Source organism: Gymnodraco acuticeps, unplaced genomic scaffold (genome assembly GCF_902827175.1).
Source record: "Gymnodraco acuticeps unplaced genomic scaffold, fGymAcu1.1, whole genome shotgun sequence".
NCBI classification, from domain to species: Eukaryota; Metazoa; Chordata; class Actinopteri; order Perciformes; family Bathydraconidae; genus Gymnodraco; species Gymnodraco acuticeps.
The window spans coordinates 3,180,849-3,198,412 of NW_022991375.1; the positions used below are offsets into that span (position 1 = coordinate 3,180,849).

A 17,564-nucleotide genomic window follows, 5' to 3' on the forward strand; every position below is an offset into this window, starting at 1 on the left:
CCCTCCTCCAACACACACGAACGCGCACATGACCAATGAGGGCACGAAATAAGTTTGTGCACAGATGGAAGGCTGACAGGCAGGTAGGCCATCCAGTTACTTTAGCCGGGCCGGCTAAAATGATTGGTCGTGCTTTTTACAGCGCCACGGCTTCCACAGATGACATTTTTTATGGATTTTTTGTCAAAGCACTTCAGATATTCATCGCTATCGGGATGTTAAGAGCATTCCATGGAATATAACAAACCGTGTATCTCGAGCCGGTTTCTCAAACTTACCTACCCCACCTTTAAGAACAAATCTGTAAAAAGTGTGTATAAAGAACTATTGGGGAAAAAATACCAGTGCATTTTCAAAGCAGTGAACAAGAGATTTGGAGAAAAGTACACTACAGAAATCCTGCTTTAGTGTCCATAAAAAAGTTGTCTGAGATAATGAAGAAACAAGTATAAACCAAAGTAGAAGACGTTCTACTTTGGTTTGATCATTTTATATGAAATGCATATTGGTCATGGCAGTGTCATGCAGAGGGCATGCTTTTATGCAGCAGGCCTTTGAACGCTTTGAAGATAAAGGCCTTTTCCCCCAGCAGGATATATTTTGTCGATGTTAATAAAGCAATTGCCTTTGTACACAGTCTTGCAAGTATACAGCATTATTATCAGCGGATATGGTGCAAGAAAAACAAATCAGATTAGTCTTTGAAACCACCATGGCAGCGCATCACTGATAAAATACGAACTGGATTAGGATGACGATCACGTTGCCAGCGTTCATTAAAGTCAGCACGAGAGTCTCCTGCAATAGGCGTGTAACTGCTCTGTGAGCTCAGTCAGGGAAAAGGGATCAGTGATAGAGTCGTGGGTTTGATTCCCTCTGGAAATTGCTGCTGCCCTTCGCCTGATGATGAAGAATGGGAAGACACAGAGAGATCAGATGCTTGAACAAATGAAATGCAACGAAGCCACTGTGGAAGATGGATGTGGAGGAGGAAATATAAATGTGCTAGTGTGCAAGAGGATAGGAAGAGAGGGAGGCAGAACAAATCACAACAGAATATATGAGGGGGATATGAAGATGACAGATTGAGCGGGAGAGCGATGGGGGGGGGGGGGGGGGGGGGGGGGGGGTGAGAGGCAGAGATCGTTTTAATTGTGATCGTAAAAGAGAGAAAAGGTGAGTTAGACAAAGATAGAGAGCGAGAGGAATGCACGTCGGTGGCTTTGAGTTGAAAGAAAATGAAATAAATGATTACAGAAATGTAGAGCGGTGTGTGATCTCATTAGAGCGATGATAGTGTCCACGATATCGCACACACACACAAGCGAGGACACACACATGATCACAGCTCACCTACAGTACAGTATGCTTCATCATACAGTTGAACCGAATGAAGGTATACAGTATATGATTACAGTGTAATCAAAGGGTTAGGCGCTGCTTTGTTCAGGAGCCCATGAGCTGGCAATCACTGCTATAGAAAGGAAGGCGAATGATGCACAGTTGTGTTATTTGGAAGAATGTTCACAGATGTATAGAGTTAATCAAGAACTAAGTATATATCATTTACGTTAAAATCAAATGGCTTGTAAGGTCAGCATTAACAGGACGGAACATTGTTCTTTGAAATATAGAAATGGGCATGCTGATTACAGCCGTTAAAACAGGGTCAAATATGTTTCAATGTGAGTCAAAACATAAAGATTGGAGACAGAACAAGCATTGCTTCGTACATTATTAAATGTATATCGATGCACTAAATTCAGAGCCTCAATCATTGTTGACAGTTTATAGCAGTATAGTTTTTATGGAATAAAAACCTAAATAAACTCTTCAGATACGCTGGATTACCCAGACAGATGAACTAAGTACTAATGTTCCAAAGCAAGTAGCCTCAAGATGATTAGGTTTGCTCATTCTTAAAAAACAAATGCATTGCTTTTCAATATTATACCTTCTCTACGATGATGTGTTATGCATATCATACTAAGTGTAGATTCATCATAACACAAGGTTTTTACTTATTCTTTATTATCACAAATAATGATAGATTCAGCTTCTCAGAGGGTTGAGTGTGAAGTATAATGTTAGTTGTCTTTGGTAAATATTGAAATGGGATGTGTGGGTAGTTCAGAAGGATTTAAATAAACATAAGTAAAGAGATATTACCTTGTAAGAAGTGAAACAGGTGAAGGAAGAAGCTAATTCATCTCTATTCTGTTAGTAATTAACTGGTGAACTAGCTCATCTTTTGGCTTTTTAGCACAGGTCTCACTTGGAAGGTGACTATAAATCTTGATGCACACTCAACCTTCAGGCATTTATTTATACCACTGTCTAAACCACATGTGTGAAACTCAAGGCCCGGGGCCCAAACATTGATGAACTTGCATCTGCCAAGTATCTGACTTGAACTAGCATCACTGAGCAGCACACTGAGTTTCAATGGACGTTTCCTTCTGCACTTTTTCTCTCACGACAACAGGGCATGTTTGGTTTTTTCTTTGAGGGAAATAGTTTTGTTGAAGCTGTTGTTGGCCTGTGGAAAAATGTAATCATAAGAAATGACTCAGGAAAAGCTGCAGATAGAGCCATAAGAAATTAATGCAACTGATTATTTAATGTTTAATGTTGTTTTTATAGGCAATCATTTAAGCTTTGTTAGTTCCAGGTTTATTCTGTGCAATAAGTTCATTTCAATAAGTTTTGCAATAAACATTGAACCAGTCCGGCCTTCGACTAGTGCCCATTTTCTTATTTTGGCCCACTGTGTATTTGAGTTTGACACCCCTGGTCTAAACTGTACACATCAGACCCATAGAGAGGCGAAGTCCCTCCCCTTCCGGGAGCCTCCATGGGACCCCGGAAGCGGAAAATTATACATTGAAGTCAATGGAGAGAGAAAGGTTATCTTTTGATCCCGTTTGAATTGTGCCACGAATGACACATATGATGTTTGTCAATTTAAAAGAACATTTTACAAGTCAAAAAAATAAAAATGTGTCGTAAAACTGTGAAATTAAACATTTTTTTGTGTGAAACCGCTCAGTGAACTACAGGTCTCTGGTCTCGCACAAAACGCGTCACCATCACAAAGACGGCCGTCACGTTAGCAAATTTCACCCGTTTCTTTCAGAATGAGGCGAAAAGTATAAAACGAGGTGAACATCACTACAAGTCTGGGCATGTTGAGAGCTGTACATACACGAAAGGGGAGTTAGTCGGTTCTGTAAGAGCAGCGGGACCGGCTTTACAAGGTTTCGGTGAGTAATATGAGTGAAATGTGTAACGTTAATGTCAGCTAACTAACATTAGCTAACAAGGTACACTAACGTGTTTTGTTTTAGTAACTAGTTTTCTCCTTAAGAAATTCGTGGTCTCTGTGTATGCTGTGGATAACATTAGTGTTCACAAGAACAAGGTACACTCCCGTGTTTTGTTTTAGTTGCTCTTCAGATTGAAGTGGCCAGTTTTATATCGATTATACTGTATGTGTGATCTCCTTTTTCTCGTTGTGTCATTTGACTTTATTTGCTGTGTGTTGATTCAAGGATTTTGGTTATCTAGGCACAGCTGTGTGTGACTCCCTCTGGTACACCGGTATGTGTTTTCCTAATGTAGAGAGCATTGATTAATTAATAAACTACACACTGAGTCTAGATCCTGACCAAATCCTTTTTTATTGTTGATCAAATGTTTTTCAAAAATGTATTCATACACATTTAGAAAAATACAATGTACAATCACAACCAATACAACACAAATTACAAAAAATACAGAAAAAACAAACAATAACAACAATCAGACAAGAGGACAAAACTATGGACAAATAAACCTTCCCACCCCCAGATCCGGACCATCCTTGTATTATTGCTCATTCAATCTATTATAGCATGCTAACAAATGGTACTTACTTTATTTTTACAGATCAGCATGGGAGACGATGGCGCGATGCAGAGCGCTGTCTGTGATTGTGCACAGGGGATGTACAAATGCAGCCACGCTGCAGCATTGGCAATATTTGCCATGTGGCAGATCAGCTCCACAGATGTTGAGTGCCAGTGGAGGAAGCCTGGCACTTAAAAAGTAGTCCAGCCGGTGTCTCAACTATACCAACAGTGAGAGGAGACATACAACCCACTGGCCAGAGACATCGCCAACTGTCAACTGGGGGGTTGTAAACGAGGCCGAAGGGGTGAAGGCTATTGTGGAGGCCTATCAAGTGACAGTGTTCGAATCGAGTCTGGTCTCTTTGTGAGTGAGTCGGGTGTTTGGGAAGCATCACCTGATGGACTTGTGCAGCCATCTGCCCTGCTGGAGGTGAAGTGTCCACACAGCCAGAGGAACATGACCATCACGGAGGCAGTCCAGTTACCATCCTTCTGTCTTCGTTAGGAGGGTGGGTCATATATTCTCAAGGAGAATCACCCATACTGGCACCAGGTCCAAGGGCAGCTGCACATCACAGACCGGAGTCTCTGCTACTTTGTTGTGTGGACCACGAAGGAGGCGATCATCATCCCCATCCCTAAAGACCCTGCATGGCATGGAAATCTCCTCCTCCTGGAACAATTCTACACCCAGCATATGCTCCCTGTGTTGGCCAGTAGAGAGGAGCACATTTAAATAAACATACTCTTAACACCCTCGGACTCTGCGTTGTGTTTCGTATGTGTGATGGGGTGTTATGCAGAGGGGAGGAAAACAGGACACAGCAGATTGGGATTGTGGTGGAGATGCTGAGCAGTTATTTAATTGTTGCATGTAATTATTATTATACTGCGTGCTTCTGAGTTATTCCATCTTTTGCTGTAACATGGATCTGTATGTAACTCTATATTTACTTGTTATCTACCACACTTCCTTCTACATCATACACCATCAGTATACATGATGGTGTATATAGGATATATATATTTGTATACATATCTGTAAATTGTATAATTTTATTTAAACGTCTTTTTGATCTCTGTCTATAAACACAAACTGAGTAAGATTGACAATAACGTTGACTTTGAATTTATTTATTTTTTTTTATGAAAATAGTTGACTGTTGTCAAATGAATCCAAATGAAACGTTAGACTGAACTACAACTACGCCTTTAAATCTCTACGGACTGTTTTTCAGTGGGATGGCAAGTTCCTATCTTTAAACATTTATTAGTTTTTTCTCAGAACAGATTTGATTTTCGGAAGTTAATTTAACTTTGCCAACCATGTAAGGTCATTTAAAAAGGTACAATCAATTTGTTTAGGGTTGACTAAAATAATGAAAAACATTTAATTTGGATAATTTACTGACAGAATAAGAAACTCAATGATGCTCTACTCACCTGTTCCCTTTTTATAAAGTGAAACAGTTGAAACGATAGATTTTAGTCAACTTAAAAACAACCTTCTCCAAAAGCTATCAAGGAATATACCGAATACTTGTTTTAGAACTTTATTACATATTTTTATATAAATAGTTTGAATGATCCATAATTGACAGAAGCTTGCTTACACTGACCTATTACTCATATATTAATGTCTTTGTAACTTCAGTAAACCACTACCTCACTAATTTATTTCATTCATCACGGTTCAGTAAACTAAGTGATACATGAACCAGTTTAATCATTATAATAACGTAGGATTGCAACTCTTTGAAACTGTAGGTGGCTCTTAAAAGAGCCGTTGTGTTTGGGTGTGCTGGTCTCAGGTCAGTCTAAGCCCTCTCTCCGGCGGATGCGGCGGGCCAGCTGGATGTCCTTGGGCATGATGGTGACCCTCTTTGCTTGGTTCATCTTACTGGGGGGCAGCTACATGGATGTCGGTGCAGTCCACAATCATTGTGCAGTTGAAGGCAGAATGAATTTATTATTGACTCCGAATGAAGCACAACTTCATGTCATACAATACAATGACTTTATTTGTAATTGTGTAAAAAAATATGAGCATTGATTAGCAAGCAAGACCTGCAGGAACAGAGAACGGTGATGGGTGGAGCTGGGAAGAGAGAAGAATAAAGAAAACAGATCAACTTTATTATCGGATATTAAAAATTCAATTTCAAAACAAGTTGCCGCTCCTACAGTTTTCTAGTATGTAAAGATGATTTCACATGACCTATGCAAAATATCACACTCAATACATGTGTGTCTCTGGGGGGTGCATTGTGCCTTTGATGTATATACATAATATACCATAACCAAATGCCAGAGCAGGTCAGTGTGCATGTTCCTCAACTTCTCAGCAGTTACAGGTGAGGTAAAGAAAATAAAAGAGAAAAAGGTCAGTAACAACACTTTGAATAATTATCTCTTCTAATAATTTTCTCTCAGTAAGCACACAACGACTGTCTTTCCAACAAACAGATTGACTCACTCTCACTGTCATCACAATGAAACACGTCCAGAAGAATGTCATGCAAAGCTCCCTGCCTGCCTGCCTGCGACTCTCCCTGACTGCTTCCTTAGCACCCGGTGGAGGGCGCAGTAGGCTACTCTTCAAAAGTTTCACGAAATACTTAGCATCATGTTTGGTTACCGTTTAACATTTTGGTTTACTTCATGTAATAAAATAATAACTTCATGGTAAGGCTACTAAAAATGACAAGGCTAAGTAATGTAATGCTAACTAACGTGCTCGCTACTCGTCGCTACTAGCTAGGTAGCTAACTTGACTATGTTCCATGCACAACATGTATATTACCTATGATATTACCTGATATGTCTGATCCAGCGACTCCTGGTCCTTTCATCAGACGGGAAGCGATAGAACGAGCAAGTGGTATGATCACTTTTGTGATTACAACCTGGTACAAAGCACACAGGCATCTTGTAAAAGTGAACCAACCACTTGGAGCATTATCGCCTGTGACATCACTTACGCGACCCAGAATGGGATTTGGGATTTGTAGTCGCGTATTTTTCATAGTCTTATATTTCAACAGTTTTACGACAAAATGTGACTTTTTTGACATGGAAATGATCGTTTAAGATTGACAAACATCATATGTGTAGTTCGTGGCACAATTCAAACGGGATCAAAAGATACGTTTTCTCTCTCCATTGAATTCAATGTATAATTTTTCGCTTCCGGGGTCCCATGGACCGGAAGTAGATGGGCGTGACTTCGCCTCTCTATAGTGTATTTATACTTTTCACTACTGTCCATATTGTGTGTGTATATATATATATATATATATATATATATATATATATATATACACACTAGGAAATATAGAAATATTTGATATACACTATAGATCAAATATATATATATTTGATCTATAGTGTATATAAAATATTTCTATGGAATTACATACCTAATAAATCATACTGTATGTATTCATATGTAAAAATACTTTGCACTCATTGCCCTAGCAAGATGCTAAACTATATTTCATTGATTTTTATGACAAAAAAGTAGAATTTGATCTAAAAGGAATAGACGTTTTTGCTTCTTAGAGCGTTACCAAAGACGATTGATATTACTCTCATTGGTGTTCAATAAATACAATGCTACAGTAAGCAGCAAGTTAGCTTAGCATCGCATAAAGACCGGAAACCTGCTCTTCTGAAGGTAACCAAATCTCTCACCAGCACTCTTTTTGGCTCGTCAGTCGGAAAAATAAGCAATGTGAAAAAGGCCATCTTGGGTTTCAGGAAATGGACTTAGTGACTGTGAATTACTGTTTGAAAATCAGATGTTACAGAAAAAGTTGTAGAAGAAAATGTTTTTTTCCCCCCCTTCTGTAATAAAACACAAGCGTGGAGTTTCACATGATAAACAGCTCTGCGTGGACGTCCTCCCGAGATATCAGTAAATATGAGAGGAGATTTTTTTCTGTGTCGACATGCAGCATTTGGACTGGGGGTTAAGTAGAGCACACCAGCCAGCCAAGCACATTGGCTGGCTGGCTTTACATTGTAAATTGTTTCCGACTCTCGCTATTTCGGTCTTGCTCCTTCTTTCTCTTTTGTCTCGGTCGCTCTATCTTATCTCTCCATCTCTTTGTCTCTCAGTCTGGTGAACACAGATCTCTGCAGAGGTCTTTGTTTCTCCACCATCATCTCTTCAAGTCACACCAGCCCGAGAGGAGTTTCATTCATACTGTATCTCACGATGAGAGACATGTCTGCTGCCCATGTTCCTGCGAGTCTATTTGTCTGCGTCTGATTTTTTTCACAAACATACACTCCTCCATCACACAGTATACTGCCATCAGTACCGGAGACAGAGAGACAGTGTCAGGGAAAAAAGAGAAGAGGAGTGAGAGCAATAAAGAGAGAACACATGCTGGCATGCTTATCGGTTTCATGACTTCAAAGAAAGTGTGTATACAGAAAGAGAGAAAGAGCAGTAGAGAGCGAGGTCATTATCTGCAAAGAAATGGATTACTCTCAGATTAGATTGTTGAGCACAGTGAAGAGCTGCAGCACGGCATACTTGGCAAATCCCCCCCCCCCCCCCACACACATTCACACTAAGCTCCTGTCGACTCCTTGACAGATTCGTCATACAAGGAAGTCAAAATGGAGACATCAAAGCACCTACTGCTCAATGGATGCACACACACTCAGGCCGTTTCTCAATCGCGAGGATGCTTGCTTGGTAGCACATGTCTTCCGAGTCACTTGCTTCAGAAGCTAGGCAAGAATCCTTCCTGGCATTCGGAAAACGAAGAGTGGAACAGGCTAGCAAGTGTGCAGGTGTGCGTCATATGAGAGGCCCCGCCTTACATTTTCCACCACAGATTTGGGGAAATTGGTCCGTGCGCAAAGCATTGTGGGGATTTTAAGGACTTGAAGTCTACCCATGTGCAGCCTCGAAATTACCCCCAAACCAAGGACGCGGCCTTGGTGGAATTCCAAGTATGCTGGAGATTGGAACAGTCCTTCGGCGGCACTCGATGACGTAGTATCCTTGAAATATTGGCTTGGAAGCCAGTTTCCTCGAGATTGAGAAACGGCCACATACCGTAAAGCTGTAAAAAAAACGACATGCTAGACCACGCCTATCTGCCAGCAACACACATGACCTTTGGCTTACAATAATCTATAGTGTACTTGTTGATATAACCGGCTTTTATTAGTAATTGTCCCTCAACATATACTGTAACAATGGTTTCAGCGTCTCAGCTGTGAAGATTTGCTGGTTAGAACGTTAGAACAGAATATACACTGGACTCTTATTGGACAAGCTATTTAATGTTGAATTGGCCTTTTTACATTTTTAAGCTGCACTATGTTTACCTTCGTTCATTTTAAAGATCAAACTGTCAGTTCAATAATTGAAAAGATACATGCAGATTAATTGTTAGCATTTGCATCCCGACACAAGAATATTTTGTACATCATTAGACCAGAGTTGATGGTCATGATTTATATTTTTAAAAGGTTGTTTTGTCTTGAAAATAGATCCTTCCAGCTGTTATTTTTAAACCATCTTAGATCATAACATTGTTTTCAAACTCTCATTTACGTTGCTTGCCAATTGATTGTTATTTATTTTAATCCCATAAATCTCAATCAAAAAGTCTTTGGTCCTTTGTCATCTTATTTGACTTGTATCAGCCTTTGCTAGTTCTACATATGGACATTGATAATTGTTCATAAGTCAAGTACATTCCTAAAGTTTGGAAGAAGAATTAGCATTCGTGTCACCAATACTAATCGTTTCAGTCAAATACACTGATTACAGTGATAGTGTGTGTGAGTTTATACAGTAAGTGGGGGTTGAATGTGTGTTGGGCCTCTCTGCACCCTTCACTCATCTTCTTTATCTCAATATATAATGCAGTTATGGATGTGAAAGTATGGCTGGCAGTCATAAAAACACATCACAAGCCACTATTTCACTGCATGTATTATGCAGAAATGAGATAATCTTCTGAGGAGTATCATCAACTACCCCCTTAGACAGTGTTCCTGGATAAATAAAGGTTCTACTACTACTACTACTACAGTGTTCATAAAGTCTGATAGCTTACATTACCATGCGACAGTTTAAATTATGTTTCAAGTAGCATACTGTACATTTACATACAGTTGTGTGCTGTGTATTTTTAGTCCTTTTAAAAAGGTCCCATGTCATGGCCATTTCTACTGATCATAATTCCATTGTTGAGGTATACTAAAATAGATTTATATTGTGCAATTTTCCAAACTCACATTGGTTTCACATACAGCATCTCTGTATAGTATGTGTATTCACTCTGTCCTAAACGCCTTGTTGGAGCTCCTGCCACCCCCTCCCTGTGCTCTGATTGGTCAGCTCGCCCACTCTGTTCTGATGAAATCACCACCGTTACAGCGGATCATCAGTGATTATGTGTTACAATGGTGTTAGCAACCAGAAAATGACACCATTAAGGACAAACAGATGAGAATGTTGCGGGGGGTCTGGGTGCCGAGTTTGGCGGAACGTTACGCGGCTCGCTGCTGCGAGGAGCGGACAGTGTGAGCTGGGTTCATTTCCTGCTTGCTGCGTGGGGTCTGCGAGACAGCGCGAATGAACGCGGGAAGGGGGGGTGCTGAGGGGGCTGCCTAGGTTTTTCAGATTAAGTGTATATTGTATTATGTCCAAATGTCCCTTGTAAAAAAATGTATTGCATATAAAGTAAACCCTTTCATCATATTTTGTTGCTTTTGCAGCATGTTCTTTATCCAAATAATTTCAAGCGTGTCGTCTGCCATGAATTCATTCAAAGAAAAATGAAAAAGCTGCAACCTCAAACAAAATGGCGTAATAAATGTGGGGGTGCACCACCATTACACTTTGTTTTAACATTATTTGTAAAAAGAAAATGCTCCTCCGTATTTCCTCTCTCTCTGGCTTACATTAAGAAATCAACTGCATTAAAAAGGAAACTGAAAAACACACATGCATGCAGTGAGAAAGTCTTAGCAGTCGGCTGTTTTCTGATTGCTGTTGGCAGCAGTATCGATGAAGAAAGTTTTATGTCTCACGCTGCAGCACACACACTGGTTCTGCGTCTGTTTTGGTGTCAGCAAAAAAGTAAAACTGGTTGCAGAAGACTTGCTTAAGGGTGCTGTTAAAACAGAAAAAAACACTATAAATCAGTGGGACCTGTCAGCGTCTGTATGTTTTACTCTGACAGTATCAAACGTGAGGTACACTGACTGCATATGTGTTTTGAGTGGCTGACCATTAAGTGGCTCTCAAAACACTTGACTGAGCTGTGGTCCAGTCTTTGGAAAAGTAGAAAAGAATACTAGCTTGATGCAAATTTCTACCAGCTGTACAGACAGAGAGCCCCCTGGGAAGTGACCTGCACGTTCAAAAGTCAGCTCCTTTAAGAACATGTTTCTGCTCCCATCATATTGTAGCCAATAAAGGATGAATGCCAGAACAAGTCACAACAGAGAATAAAGTAAAACAGGATTTTCAAAAGTGAAGTCGCTGCAGCATAAAACCTAAGGCGACAATAACTCCAGTTCCAAGTACTTCATTAACTGTCAGCGCACATCAAAGAAGCTCATGAGGTAATTTGACGTCTATTTCAGACTCTTTATTCCAGCACTTTTACAGGGCTGAATACATCATAGCAACAAATGTTTAAGATGGATGGGTCAACAACAACAATATGTGCAGGTGCCCCCCTGTAACTTCTTTGATTTTAGATTAGGTTATTATTTTCTTTTTAGCTATTTCAATTCTGTGCCATTAGTGCAAAACAAAAAAACCATCACTAGTATTCCCTCTCACACATATTTTTGGAGAATGAATAGATAAGGAAGTGTGTGTGTGTGTGTGTGTGTGTGTGTGTGTGTGTGTGTGTGTGTGTGTGTGTGTGTGTGTGTGTGTGTGTGTGTGTGTGTGTGTGTGCGTGTGTGCATGTGTGTGTGTGTGTGTGGTGAAGCATAGCCGACTGTGGTGTCTGGAGAGGACCAGTCCGCACAGAACAGCCATACCTTCACACTACTTACCCACGCCTCATCACACTAACCCACACGCACACCATGTTAGATGAGAAAGAAAGCTCAATATGTTTTCTTCATCTACTCAGTCTTTCCTTCTCTTCAGCTTGGCTATTCAACCAAAACACAAAGATGATACGCTTCATGTCACAATTAAAAACAGTCTGCTATTTTGACAGTAAACCAGCTTCTGACATGATTGATGTAGCTTCATAATTTTAAAACCTCTGTAATACTCAATAGGGAAGTAATCCACTGATTCATCCAGCCTTCGTGGTTTCAGTGTAATGTTGTTGTCTGGACTCGTATTTGGTCGTTCTTATTTGCATATTCTGTTCTGCAGTTCATTACAGGATTATCTATGGTTGAGATGTTTCTACACCGAGAGGATTTAATCATATTATACAGACAGGTAACAAGAACACTGAGCAGCCTTGACATGTAAGTCCTTTAAACATCACTTGTAACGTGACATAAACTGTTCATCACCTCAGTCCACAGTGGCTTTCCACCACAAATGTTGCATATTTTTAGCACATTCGGCCCCTTAGAGACTGGAAGACTTGGCAATGTGTCCCTGATTCCCACAGGGACCCGTTTTTCCTGCCTGCCACAGATGAGATAAAGATGAGCTGAGCGGACACTGTGAGCAGACATTTGGCTTGTCAGGTGTGTTCGTTCCACATCAGGGAACACGGTGTCACACACATTTACTGCTTACTAGACCCATCATCACACAACAGAACCAGAGAGCCCATGAGAGAAAATGCTGATGGTGGATCTACAAATGTGCCTTACCAGGATTGGGATTTTAGTTTACTAAATAATAGAGATAAAGCATTAGTTCAACTGAATCAGAATCAAGAGAAAAATAATCTGCAACAGCCATATACTATTCTACAAATACGAGGATTTGATTCCTCTTTGTTTTATATGATTTCAAAGGGATTATCTTTGAGTACTGGATAGCAGGTATAGGAAAAAAACAAGGTATTTCAAGGTGGACGATCACCTTGAGCTTTCAGAACTTGTGACGGGCATTTTCACGTTTATAAAAAACAATAACCTATAATTAATAGAATAATAAAAAGAATATATGACAGATAACCCAATATATTTTTCTTAGTGTATGCATGTATGTGCGTATGTAGTGAATTTGTTGGATAGGGATAGTGTTGCCTTGACTACCGGAGTGTGAAGGCATGGTATCCAAACGCAATTCTAGTTATTATGCATGTAGCACGAACGCACGGACACACACACGCGCACACACATTGCCTCTGCGACAGTAACAAAATGAAAACACCTGAGTCGTGACGGGGTTACGAAATAGCCTCGCAGCACAGAGCGAGGGGTCGGTAAAACTCACGGTTAAAAAGATAAAACGTTGCTACGGTTTATCAAAACATAAAAACACGGAAGGACGGACAGTCACTCAAGGGTCAGTTTTTCGGAAATACTCACGCTCTTCTTCCGCAGGTGCAGCCCGTGCTTCAGTAGTCCAGGCAGATCCCGGATTTTGTGTTTCAGCTGAGCCTGGTCTCGTGCGCTCCGGTTCCATCGTAAACCCGCGAGCAAGCCGTCCTCTGCGGGCTCCGAGTCCTCCATGGTCCCCCTCCTGCTCCTGTCTGTCCTCGAGCTACCGCCTGCCACCGCTCCGGAGTTTTTAATGTATCCTCACAAGGCGCACTGCCGCCCGCGCCCGTTCGCCATTTCCCCCTCTACCTCGAGCTCACACTCAGCGACCTGCATCTGCAAAAACTGCACGACCTACTGAATGTGTATTCCGCAGCACGCGAGGCTGCTCCACTCCACCCAATGGCTCGCGCGTCCTACTCCTCACTACCAGGTTGATGTGTGGGTGGGAGGGGGGGAGGTCACAGGTGCAAAAAATCATTGCATCACTTCCACCCTTCATTTAAATTCAAAGGGGCTTTATTGGCACGACCATATCGAAAACATAAAAGTGCCAAAGCATGTTGTACAAGGTGTTACAACATGAGCAAAACATTAAACGTATATGCCAACAATAACATGCAATTAAAAACCAAAGAAAGTGTTTGTGTGTGTGAGATTCAAAGGATTCAAAGGCTTTATTGTCAAATGCACAGTAGCTACAGTGTACAATGCAACATAAACGTATAAGACAAAAAACAATACAAATGTTAAATCAATACAAAATAGTCCAGGATTATGTTTCAAGACCAAGTCATGCAGATGAAGTAAACTATGTACATGTAATACAAAAAAATACAATAAGCTAAATGTTGCAGAGATTGTTGTAAGTCACCAATTGAATTCAGGAGTCTATAGAATAAGATAAACATATAAGTTTGCTTGTGGAGTTGATATTTCCTATTCTAATCTTTATTTATGTCCTAGGCTTCACTATAAAGATAATAGCCTTGTGGGGAGGGAGAAATTAAGCAGAAGAGACTTGGTAGGGCTACGTCACCACATTACCTGGCTCAAATTTTCAAAAGTAAACAAAGAGAAGCCATGGAGTGTGTGTCTGTCTGTGGGTATGCTGCAGGCAGCAGAGTCTATGTTCCAGGTGTGGAGCTACATCGTGTCCTGGCTGTGAGAATAGCTGTGGAGCTTTTTCATTCCAGTTTTACCTGAGGCAGAAAGCTGATGAGCTGAAACATGAGACGGTCTCAAACCTCCAGCCTGTGAGGGGATGAAGATGAGACGCCTTTGGTTCCCCACTCTTCACATTTCCATAATAGTCATCATCAGACAGTACTTTGAAACTCTTTCTTTTGTTAGAGGCAGTGTATGTTTACTTAGCATGCTGGTTGGACCAAGTGTGTCTCATGTTGGCTTTTAAAGCTGCACTCCCCTGGCATCATAATAAGCAACTATTTCTCTATGCGTTTTGCAAGAAGACATTCACTGTATGGCTTGAAACATAACTCAGCTCTGTTGGGAAATTTGAAAAACGCATTAGATTAGATGACAAGTGAAGATGATCAGAAGGAGAATTCATTTGCATTCAGTAGATCCAATTGGATCTGAGCTTGACACTGCAGATGACATAAATGTGAGCAGAGTTCAGTTTGAGTGCAGGGGGTTTAGTTGTATAACTCAAATGTCGAGTCTGCTTTCCTGATAGGATTTGTAATCTGGGATAATTGGCCCCTTTCAGGGACTCAGATTATACCAACACCATGGCTGTCAGTTGTAATGGGCCGCCATACTGTTTAGCAGCTGAAAAACACACACACACCATTTTTCTTGTAGAGCTCAAAAGCTAGCTGTAACGTTTCATTCAATAACATGATAAATGTACGTTTGGTGCTGAATCCAGACTCAAATGAGGAACAGAAACAGTGATGTTCTATTATAGTCAGCTTTCTTCTTTCTCCACTGCTCTCCATATTTGTCGGTATCGCTTTAACTTTTACACTTAGGGCCTATGGGTGGCATTAGCACAGTTTTAGGGGACTTGGCTTGAAGCCGGAGGGTGGTGGGTTTGAGTCCCACACGGACCCCGGTGCGGAGTATGTGCTGGTAGCTGGAGAGGAGCCAGTTTATCTCCTGGGCACCGCCTATGTGCCCTTGAGCAAAGCTCTAATTGCTTGGAGCTCTGACTGTGTGGAAGACTCTACACTCTAAAATCTCAACAATTAGGTCCTGTGTGGATTTGGGGCATTTTTGTAATGAATAACATAAAAAATGTCCCTAATGAAGGATTATTAAAGTGCTTCCTCTTAACAAAATCTGATAGTCCGTGCAGTGTGAAGGATGCATCACATTTTACTCTTCAAGTTCAACACTGTAATCAACTGTGTCGAACACAACAAAGCTGTTGTTTGCCAAGACTAACAGTAGTTTGTTTGGCTTTAGACCTTTGATTGAATACATTGTAACCATACAATCTTTTCACAATACATAGAGATCCATGTCAGCGGCAACTTCTGTATTTGGTGTTTGGCTGTACTGAAACACATTCCCTGGGCTTAATAGGATCTATACAGACAAAGATAGACAGAAGGCCAAGATTCAAAGGGATGCGGCTAAGGTTCAGACATGGTCTGCTGCTAAAGAATGTGCAGCATGCTGCAACAATATAGACACATGCATGTCAAGTTTTTTTAGATTGTCTTAAAAACAAAACATTTTGAACATGTGAATAATTTGTAGTGAGTTAAGAGGATAAAAAGTTGATAGTTGTTAAAGATCGTGAAAACTTGGTTTCAAATCTGTTTGTGATATACAGAAGAACAGAAGAAAAAAAGGCTCATATCTGCCATGATCTACCAAAGGGCCAAGATAGAGCTAAACCCAATTACTCAAATATAACCCAAACCTTTCATGTCTTTCTCAGATCCTCAAGCAGATGCCTGGAGAGAAACAGATTTGGCAGAACGCACTGAAAGAGAAGCGATAAAACTCCAGTCAGCTGTGACAAGATATCACAATGAAGAAATGCTGCCAGACAGGAATTAGTATATACCATAAGACTCGTAACTTCTATAGGTCTCCGGTAAATCTAAAGAAAGCAGCAGAATCTGTATTTTGGACTTTAAACACCAGCAGATGCTTGAAAGGGAAAGAAGGAAAGAAGGAAAACACACAGTGTTGAATTGCTGAAGAAGCAAAATAAAAGGAGGGGACTTTGGGCTTTCTTGTGCCGACTCTGGAGGATGATGAAATATGCTGCTCTGCGGTCTCTGGGGACCACTGTGACCAGCCACTGATACACACACACACACACACACACACACACACACACACACACACACACACACACACACACACACACACACACACACACACAAACACACACACACACACACACACACAAACACACAAAGACACTCACACACACACTCTCACACACACACACACACACACACACACACACACACACACAAACAAACACACACACAAACACACAAAGACACTCACACACACACTCTCACACACACACACACACTGTCACATATGCACATGCAGCAAAATCAAATAAACCTGATAGCACAGTGTTTGAATGAATGAGCCCTACATACAGTAATAGTGCAAGCACCATACTGTAAGATACACCATGTTACATGATGATGAACAGGGAGAATGGATTATAGGGGGAGGGGAAGGAAAGTAAGGAAGGAGATGGGGAAAAGGGTAGAACAAGAGGGGCCGGAGCAAGGAGAGAGAGAGATAGTAAACCAATTACCAGGAATGGAGAAAGCCTTTCATCCAAAAACTGTCTCCACACACGGAAACATACACACTTTTGTATGCCTCCCTTCTGCATGCAAATACCGTATCCACACACACATGGTCAGACATCTCTCTTTATCACTCACTCACACACATTTTCAGAGCCCTCTTCAAACAAATGCACTCTTGATTAAATATGGAAGAGTGCCTCTGGCGAACCGAGAAGAGATACAATTCCTCTGCTCTCTTATGAAGCTCTCTGTCCATTGGGATAAAAAATAAATGCCAAAGGAAGGGAGAGAGAAGACGAGGAAAGAACACGATGGGCTGAGAAAAAAGGCACAAAGGGAAGGGGAGGATGGAGAAGAGTGGAGAGAGTAACCCCCTGATTTTTCCTCTAGCTTCATCATCAAGTCAACATTTCAGTGTGTTCAATACTTAAAAACGATGTGTTTGATTATCAAATGTTAT

The 17,564-nt window shown here is 40.8% G+C and overlaps 1 protein-coding gene across 1 annotated transcript in view; it reads right to left on the reverse strand.

Moving 5' to 3' along the window:
- Positions 1-13,762, reverse strand: part of rapgef5a (Rap guanine nucleotide exchange factor (GEF) 5a) — a 51,851-nt gene extending 38,089 nt beyond the window's left edge. The window contains exon 1 of the mRNA XM_034240838.1: positions 13,392-13,762. Within this exon, the coding sequence (XP_034096729.1) occupies positions 13,392-13,535 (144 nt within the window). The 5' untranslated portion in view covers positions 13,536-13,762. The remainder of the gene's footprint in view (positions 1-13,391) is intronic.
- Positions 13,763-17,564: the final 3,802 nt, after the last annotated feature.